This window comes from Corylus avellana, chromosome ca8 (genome assembly GCF_901000735.1).
Source record: "Corylus avellana chromosome ca8, CavTom2PMs-1.0".
In the NCBI taxonomy this organism is placed as follows: domain Eukaryota; kingdom Viridiplantae; phylum Streptophyta; class Magnoliopsida; order Fagales; family Betulaceae; genus Corylus; species Corylus avellana.
Window position 1 is genome coordinate 6,375,615 of NC_081548.1, and position 9,306 is coordinate 6,384,920.

At 32.5% G+C, this 9,306-nt stretch overlaps 2 protein-coding genes across 2 annotated transcripts; both read left to right on the forward strand.

Annotated features, from left to right (window-relative positions):
• The first annotated feature begins 4,309 nt into the window (after positions 1-4,309).
• LOC132190764 (uncharacterized) lies at positions 4,310-5,355 on the forward strand. The gene is made up of 2 exons (XM_059605814.1): positions 4,310-4,651; positions 4,972-5,355. The coding sequence occupies exons 1-2, from the start codon at positions 4,310-4,312 to the stop codon at positions 5,353-5,355; spliced, it is 726 nt and encodes a 241-aa protein (XP_059461797.1).
• A 2,551-nt stretch (positions 5,356-7,906) lies between these two features.
• On the forward strand, positions 7,907-8,967 carry LOC132190765 (protein FEZ-like). Its single transcript, XM_059605815.1, has 2 exons — positions 7,907-8,250; positions 8,619-8,967. Exons 1-2 carry the CDS (start codon positions 7,907-7,909, stop codon positions 8,965-8,967), a joined length of 693 nt encoding a protein of 230 aa, XP_059461798.1.
• Positions 8,968-9,306: the final 339 nt, after the last annotated feature.

The following is a 9,306-nucleotide window of genomic DNA, read 5'->3' on the forward strand; positions in this document are numbered from 1 at the left end:
CCACACTTTCTAATAATTTTGTGGAGATGATTTGGCTATGGCATCAGATACTGAGATATTCCTCATTTCTTATGTTGTAACAAATATTTCCATCTTTGTTTTCTCAGAGTAATGTTTTCTAGTTCAAAATTTTCAATCTTTGTTCTAGCAATGTTTTCCAACTTCGTTGTGACACATGTAAACTTACAAAACACCATCGATTGTTATTCCTTTCTAGCTTTAATTAAATCCTACACCTTTTGTAGTGCATATTGATGTTTGGATCCCTCGTGCTGTTTGTTTATTTGGCTTCGTTGATTTGCTATATTTATTAAGGATTATTCTCGGATCACTTGGGTGTATTTCTTAAAGAATAAAAATGATGTTTTCTCTTATTTTCAGACATTTCACAAAGTGATTCAAACACTGTTTCATACCTCCATTAAGATTGGTTGTTCCAATAATGGAATACGTTTATGATGGTCTTAGTTTGTATTTTAGTGAGCATGGCATTATTTTTTTTATAAGTAAACAAATTCATTAAAAGTGTAAGGGGCGCAACCCAAGTACACAGGATGTATTATGTATACAATAGAAAAACACCCATCAAGATCAAGAACGAGAAAATAGAGCAAAAAAATCTACAAAGCTAGAAATGTTGAAAAGGACGTTAACAAAGATTTACTCAAACAGTGATTTAAAAAACACAGTTGTAGCTCCAAACCCTTCCAAGGAAAAGGAGTACCATCATTACATGCAAGAAACCAACTTTAAAAGCGCAAAGTGGCTCAATCATGTGCTATTACTAGGTCCAAATACATGCGAAGATTGATGCGAGAAGCAACATTCAAGTTAACCGATGCCATGATATTTTATGAATAGTAGCAGTAATAACATTGAAGATGCTTACCTGAGTATGTTGTTGAGCCATGAACCTGCAGTTTTACAGTATTCTAGCCGGCAAACTTTAGCTCTCTTAAATAATAAGTATCACTCCACTATTATGGTGAACTTAGGCAAGATGTACTCCAGCAATCCCAATAATGTCTTCTGCATATGACAGTGGCCCCTTGTGCCATCTAAATCAAATAATGATAATGATCAATCTCAAGACCAAGACCAAGAAAGAAGGGAATCAGTTAGAAACACCAAAACTAACCGGAAGTGGCAGTAAATTTGCAAATTATTTCAGCAGTCCAAAAAGATTGCCAGGAAGATTAATAAAGATACATACCTGCTGCAAGAATATAAGAAAGTTTCACATTCGCTGCAAGCAAAAATTGCCACCATCAACCACGGATTCTCAAAGGCAGAAGCTATTACTTGCATGCAAATACTGGCCCTTGCTTTCCAAAATCATTGACTCCACCGTCCTATGATCAAATAAAGCCCATTAAAGAAAACAGTCTCATTTGTCCTTATTTAAGTACTTTTGATACAGGTCAAATGACATGTCAAACTCCCTCATTTTGCAGTACGTTTTAATAAGTACTTAACTATAAACCCCCAATTTATCTTCTTTTTTTCCCTTCAATATCAAAGAGTACAAAAATCAAAAGCTGACCTCATCATTTTCAAGCGTTCCAAACTGTCTTTTAGCATTGTATCCAACACATTGAAAACAGCATATGGATCTCTTTCATCATCAAAATCCTTTTGCTTTGAACACCAGTTTTGGGCTCTCAACTGGTATTGTTCACCCATAGCTGTCATGAGATTTTCAAAAGAAGAAGGCTGTAGATCCTCATTCCCGCAAGTCCTTCACATATGTGTTAAGAATCACAGAAGCCAATTACGCACACACAACGAAAAAAAAAAAAGAGAAAATTAAAACCAGTTAAAGAAAAATACATTTGTATGATGTTCAATGTTTTTTAAATCAACTGACAGATGGAATTATCAATATGCTTCTTTCTTCATTATTTTCCATATACAGTCCCACATATTAGTTAACCCAATTTTTGGTGCAGAGGTGACACCACCATACAGTCTTTTATCCCAAACCCAGATGAAGAACATGATTGTTACATATAAGAATTGTTGCAACTCACCATATGCTCTATTAAACCAAAAAGACTAGTCAAAATTACATTTGGAGCTCTTTAAAATTACTTATAAGTTATAACTCCTAGTTTCACCTAGTAAGGAACCAAATCCCTATAACACATTCATAATCCATCCATCAACTGTGAGAATTATTTTCTGGGGTATCCCAACTATTCCATCATTTCATATAACATTTATGCAAGATAGAATCCATAATGAAGCTTGAACGAGAGAAAAAATCAAAGTTTCAAAATTTGAACTTCTCTGACTTCTCATAAGTTTTTGAATGAGTCGATAAGAAGCTTAAGGATTTTCTTTTCTTACAATAAAAGTAAGAAAATAAGCAAAACATAGAAAAAAAATTAAAAATAATAATAATAGTAATAAAAAAAAAACTATATATATAGCACTACATTTAGTTTCTTAAAAAAAAAACGGAAGGAAATGAAAACAATATATACATGTATATAATTCATAGAAATTTTTCATTTTGGTTACCTTAGAAAAGAAGCATGGATATTGTTTTCGTCTTTATAATCAGTTTTCTCAGCAACCAACCAGAGTGTGAATAAAAAGAAGAGAGTTACCGGGAATTAGAATCAAAATTGGTCTTGCAGCAAAAAATGTTGGCAAAGATTTGAGCAATGTCGTGCTTGAATGAGTCTACGGCTCGATTCAAATATCTAATAAGAACAATAGGGGAAGCCGATGACGACGATTCTCTAGAACATCAACAGAGACAAACACACGCACATCTCCCTCTCACACGTCCAAAGGAGTCCAAACTTTGTGCCTTTCCAATCCACAAAATATGGTTTATTCATTATTGGTTGGTGGAGAGTTTCAAGGCAGCAGAAAAGCACGTCAATCATTCATTAAGCCTCACGTCCTCAACGTCCTCATCTACCGATTTTTCAGATTGGACTAATCTGAAAGAGGAATCGACTCAACTCACCTCTCACATATGGTTTCTGTGATCAATTTTTTTTTAAGAAGTGTTCTTAGAGAATTGAGCTTTGTCAGATCGCAAGACAATTGTATTTATGCTGAAGTTTTGCTTCTCCCCATTCCGATGAAAGACATTTTAATTTTTATCATGAAGTGAACCGTAACAATTGATAGAAAAATTTTCTAAGTATATACACACCAAACAAAACTTTACTTACAAGGCTGCATGTAGGAGGCTCAACAATCTCAGGAACAAATAAGTTCATCTAAGAGTTCGTCCAAAATCAAATACTCTAGAAGCTCTGGATTGGAAAGACGCAGAGATTTGGTGCGGGACGGGAAAAGAGTTCGTCGAAAATCAATTTATTTATTATTATTTCTTTCATCATTTTAATTTTGAATTTAAAATTAAATGATTTTACACAATAAAAAATCAGAAGAGAAATGCTTCAATCTAATTAAAATTTAACATTTTGCCCATAAAAGTCTACATGGCAAGATGCCATATTATTATTATTATTATTTTTTCTTTTTGTAGAGAGAAAAAGACAAAACAAAAAGAAGATGATGTGATATCTTGTTATATAGACTTTTATGGGCAAAATATAGAGTTTTTATTAGATTCTAACATATTTCAAATTAAAATGGGACTACCACCTAAGATTTATGAGGAATGATAGGGACCCAACTTTTTTGCCCAACAAAAGTCCAACTTTTGCCTTATTTATTTTTTAAAAATAAAATAAAATAAAAAATGGAAAAAATGTTTGAAGCAACCCTATCTATTTTTTGTCTTTCTTTTATTTGGTATTTTTTTAAAAATGAAAAATGGTATTTTTCATCATTATGAAAAAAAAATTTAATCATTATAAAAATGACATCATTATGAAAAAAATACCATTTTTCATTTTAAAAAAAATACTAAATAAAAGAAAGGCCAAAAATAGATAGGGTTGCTTCAGACATTTTTCCCATTTTTCATTTTTTTTTTTTTAGAAAAAAAATAAAGGGTAAAAGTTGGACTTTTGTTGGACAAAAAAGTTGAGCCTTTAGCATTTCTCAAGATTTATATGGCTAAAACATAGACTTTTTAATGCAATCAAACAATATCTATCGAGGTTTTATTAGATTCTAGAATATCTTTTAGTGTTTGATTGAAACTCTAATTGCCTTTGAAACTTGTATAAATACATTGATCCTCGCCTATTTTAACATCAATGTGATCTGAAAGTGATCCCCACCCTTGTATAAATATTGCCGTCAAATGGGATTTGAAACGATGCCGGTAGGATTTTGATTTCACCCAACTGTTGAAGAGATTTTTATGTTTCTTCGAATGAAGGTAAAAGGGAGAGGCATTGCCTCAGAGGTGGGTGAGTTCGATATCTATGGGAACAGGGAACCATGGATTATATTTGATCCAACGGTGAAAAAACAATTCTTCGTCTTTACAAAGTTGAAGAAGAAGAGCAAGTCAAGGAGGGATAGAGTAGTTGGGTGCGGCACTTGGAAGAACGAAGACACTCAAGAAGTTCGTGATCCTAAAAACAACAAACTCATTGGAATCAAGAAATCTTTTGTCTTCAAATATACAAAGAACAAGGCCAAAAGTACTGACTGCAATGGCCACTGGATCATGAAGGACTTTTCTCTTCGAGACTACTCAAAAGTGGAAGATGTATGTATATATATATATAATCCTAATCTCTCGTGAATTTCTTTTTCCTTTAAATTTGAGATTTTCAAATTCATAAATCTCGGGCTTCTTAGGGTCTAGAAGAAGCCATGTTTCAGCATTTAATGAGGAAGTTACTAAACCTATGTTTCTAACTTCCTCATTAAATTTCGGTTGAGATTTATGAATTTGAGAATAGATCTATTCTAGTGAATTCTAGGAGATCTCAATCTGTTTTTATTTGGTTTGTATAGTTGGTTTGTTATATTTAATTAGATTTATTAATTATTGTTTTTTGTTTTGTGTATCTTGTATGCATGCAGTTTGATGAGTACGTCATTTGTAAAATTAGAAACAAAGACTTGGATAAAATGAAACATCCAATCAGAAACTTTCAACACCATGCCCAACCATCCAATAATCAACAAGTTGCAGTCCTGGAGCCCAACGAAATACACCAAAACAATGGTGAGATCAAGAGAAACCTAAGCCCCGGAGAAGAAAATATTGACATTGTTGCCCAGCAGACGAACCCTATTGCTGCTGTGCCTGTGTCATCGTCTTTAGCAGAATTTTATGCAACAACATCCCCACCATTACTTACGGAGTTTGAAGGTGATGAGTTTCGTGCAATTTATGATGAGATTAGAGCAATTTGTGATGATCAACAACCCCCTACGTATACGTGCGATGGTGCTATCAGCTAGTTCATGCCCTTGGATTTGAAGATTTTTCCACTTGTATTGGAGTTTTGTTGTCGTAGGATATTTTGTATTATTAATTCTTTCATTTGTTCATGTAAGGATTACTTCATTTATATTTGTTTACATTTATGCCTCAATGTAATTACAATCCTGAGTCAAGCTAATGTTTCAAGTTGATGAATTTGTAAACCACCGAAGGTTCTTTTTTTTTTTTTTTTTTGTTAATATCCTTTTAAATCCAGTGTATCATTCAATTCATAAATTAATTGTTCTTCTACTGACTTTTACTGATGCACTTCCAGCTTTTCATATTGAAACAATAGGAAGTGATTGTTCTCCTGTTCATTGAAGCTCTCTGTATTTGTAGGAGGATCAGAGGATGTTGTTGCCAAAGGTTAGATCCTATATATATACCCTCTTTTATCTTCTTTGGCTTTTTCATTTTTTATTTTTTGCCTAGGCCTTAATCTTCTTATCAACCAATAGAGAACATATCATATATACACACATTGTACTACCCTCAATAAGTTTTATAAGACGGAATATTGATCTCTTGAAACAACTGTATTTGCATATAGTTCATTGTCTGTTCTTTTCATATAAGCAATTACATCAAAGAGTGGGAAAAGATCAAAATGTTAGATAGGTGCAGAATAGTAACAAAAATCGCACCATCTTCCTGTTTTTTTACATATTACCTACAATTCTGAATAAATAAATAAATAAAGGAGTGAATAGATTTTTTCACTAATTAATGAAAAATATTGATCAAATTTTAAGTGAACAATTAAAAGAGCAACAATAGTCCTTTTTTGTATAGCCATGCTCTGAAGCTTCAACATCTCTTTATGGCTCATCAAAGAATTAGAGATCAATGGAGACACAAATGTTATCTTTGCTATTTGAAAATGCAGACATAAAGGCAATAACAATCCATAATCACAACCTCAGAAACAATGACTTTTGTATCATTTATATTGCTGTGATTACCATCTCTACAAAAAGTAAGAGCACTAGAGAGCTGCAGTGTTAATGAGTGCCATATCCCTACTAGCAATACCAATGTAAGAGAAAAAAAAATAGATCTCTTTCTGAAGGCTATACATTTTCTCACAAAGATTTCATCAAACACATGACGGGATAGCTTGAACATTCACAACCAGCAGCAACTCAAATCAAACACATTGTACTGGTTCTTTTGGCACCTAAATGCTGCAGCAAAAACAAATTCGAGAATTTTAACAAACAAAACCAGCTACACACAAAGGGGAAAAGAAAAAAATCCATTCTTGTCTATGGATCTGAAGGTGGGGTCAATTCCATAGATTGTGGCAAGGGTGTCGATGATTGTTGATGAGGAAGAAATCCCTGGCAAACGAAAAAGCTTTAAAGACGTTTTCTTTTGTTCAGAGAAACAGGGAAACAAATCCATCAACGCATGCCAATGTCACGTCCTGCAGAGAAAAGTCATTCCATATCAGCGTTCTTTTTTTTTTTTTTTTTTTTTTTTTCGTTTTATATGAGATAATTTATATACTTTACTTGTTAATTTTATATTTTATATAATATAATTTATATTTATACTTTACTTAATACGTGTTAACGTTAAGTATATGATGTATATCATTTACTAAGTAGTTTAAGTTAGTAAATTATTAATTTTGAATGATAAATATTAAATTGTTAATACTTATGATTATATTTAAAGTAAGATTCTAGAGTATAAATAAACACATTATTGATTTTAATTTTTAATATTATTATAGTAATAGCTTAATTTTAGATTACATGAATCACTTTGTAATATATCTAATGATAATACATTAATACGTAGATCATATGATAATTATATAATTTATATGGTATTATCTATCAAATAAATAAATAACTAAATAAGAAGTAATGAAGTATCAAATATGAATCATATGATAAATTGATAATATAGATATAAATATATATCTAAAGAGCCATAAATGGGTCGGTTTGAGCAAACTTTGAGCCGAGCTAACGAGCCATAAATGAGCCGGGTGGATTGGGTTCACGAGCCCTAATCGAGTCGGATGAGCCGGGCTAATCAAGTGTTAAACGAGTCGAGCGAATAGGGCTAATCGAGCCATAAATAGGTCAAGCTCACGAGCTATGTGGATTAGATGTAAAATTAATTCACATTTAATTTTACATTTAATCCATGTGAATTACATGGATTAATTTTACATTTATCCAAAATTTTACATATATATATATATATATATATAAATCTATTGTTGCTAGAAGTCTAGAGGTATAAGGTACACGTCATCATTGATTGAAATAGTATTTTTTTTGTTTTTTTTGTTTTTTGAGTAGGATTGAAATAGTAATTAGTGTTTGATTCAAACTCAACTAATGCTCTTTGAAACTTGTATAAATACATCCTCGATTGACTATTTTCACATTACCATACTTTTCACATCGATCAACAGAAAGATAACTGACGTCAACGTCTTTGGTCTTACAGCATCATCGCCGGCTGATCACCCTTTTTGTTGTACGTTTTTTTTCTGAAAGTGTTGAAATGAGATTTCAAATGCTGGTAGGATTTCGATTTCACCCGACTGTTGAAGAGATTTTTATGTTTCTTCGAATGAAGGTGAATGGAGAGACGTTGCCTCACGACGAGGTGGGTGAGTTTGATATCTATGGGAACCGGGAGCCATGGATTATATTCGATCCCACGGTGAAAAAACAATTCTTCGTCTTTACGAAGTTGAAGAAGAAGAGCAAGTCAAGGAGGGATAGAGTTGTTGGGTGTGGCACTTGGAAGATCGAACACACTCAAGAAATTCGTGATCTTAAAAACAACAAACTCATTGGAATCAAGAAATCTTGTCTTCAAATATACAAAGAACAAGGCCAAAGGTACTAACCGCAATGGCCACTGGATCATGAAGGAGTTTTCTTGTCGAGACTACTCAAAGGTGGAAGATGTAAGTATATATATAATCCCAATCTCTCGTGAATTTCCTTTTTTTTTTTTTAATTTGAGATTCTTAAATTCATAAATCTCAGGGTTCTTAGGGTCTAAAATAAGTCATGTTTATTAAACCTATGTTTTTAGCTTCCTCGATCATTAAATTTCGGATTTATGAATTTAAGAATAGAAAATTCTAGGGGATATCAATCCGTTTTTATTTGGTTTGTTATATTTAATTAGATTTATTAATAACTTTTTTTTGTGTGTATCTTGCATGCATACAGTTTGATGAGTACGTCATTTGTAAAATCAGAAACAAAGACTTGGATAAAATGAAATATCCAATCAGAAACTTTCAACACCATGCCCAACCATCCAATAATCAACAAGTTGCAGTCGTGGAGCCCAACGAAATACACCAAAACAATGGTGAGATCAAGAGAAATCTGAGCCCTGGAGAAGAAAATATTGTTGCCCAGCAGACGTACCCTATTGCTGCTGTGCCTGTGTCATCATCTTCAGTAGAATTTTACGCAACAACATCTCCACCATTACTTACGGTGTTTGAAGATGATGAGTTTCGTGCAATTTATGATGAGATTAGTGCAATTTGTGATGATCAACAACCCCCCACGTATACGTGCGATGGTGCTAGCAGCTAGCTCATGCCCTTGGATTTGAAGATTTTTCCACTTGTATTGGAGTTTTGGTGTCGTAGGATATTTTGTATTATTAATTATTTCATTTGTTCATGTAAGGATTACTTCATTTATATTTGTTTACATTTATGCCTCAATGTAATTACAATCCTGAGTCAAGCTAATGTTTCAAGTTGATGAATTTGTAAACCACCTAAGGTTTTTTTTTATTTTTATTTTATTTTTTTAATATCCTTTTAAATCCAGTGTATCATCCAATTCATAAATTAATTGTTCTTCTACTGACTTTTACTAATGCACTTCCAGCTTTTCATATTGAAACAATAGGAAGTGATTGTTCTG

Excerpts from the sequence above, each read along its gene's own strand:
- LOC132190765 (XM_059605815.1), top strand. The coding sequence starts at position 7,907 with ATGAGATTTCAAATGCTGGTAGGATTTCGATTTCACCCGACTGTTGAA. Across the intron at positions 8,251-8,618 it reads TACAAAGAACAAGGCCAAAG|AAACAAAGACTTGGATAAAA; the intron begins GTACTAACCGCA and ends TTGTAAAATCAG.
- LOC132190764 (XM_059605814.1), top strand. The coding sequence starts at position 4,310 with ATGAAGGTAAAAGGGAGAGGCATTGCCTCAGAGGTGGGTGAGTTCGAT. Across the intron at positions 4,652-4,971 it reads ACTACTCAAAAGTGGAAGAT|TTTGATGAGTACGTCATTTG; the intron begins GTATGTATATAT and ends GTATGCATGCAG.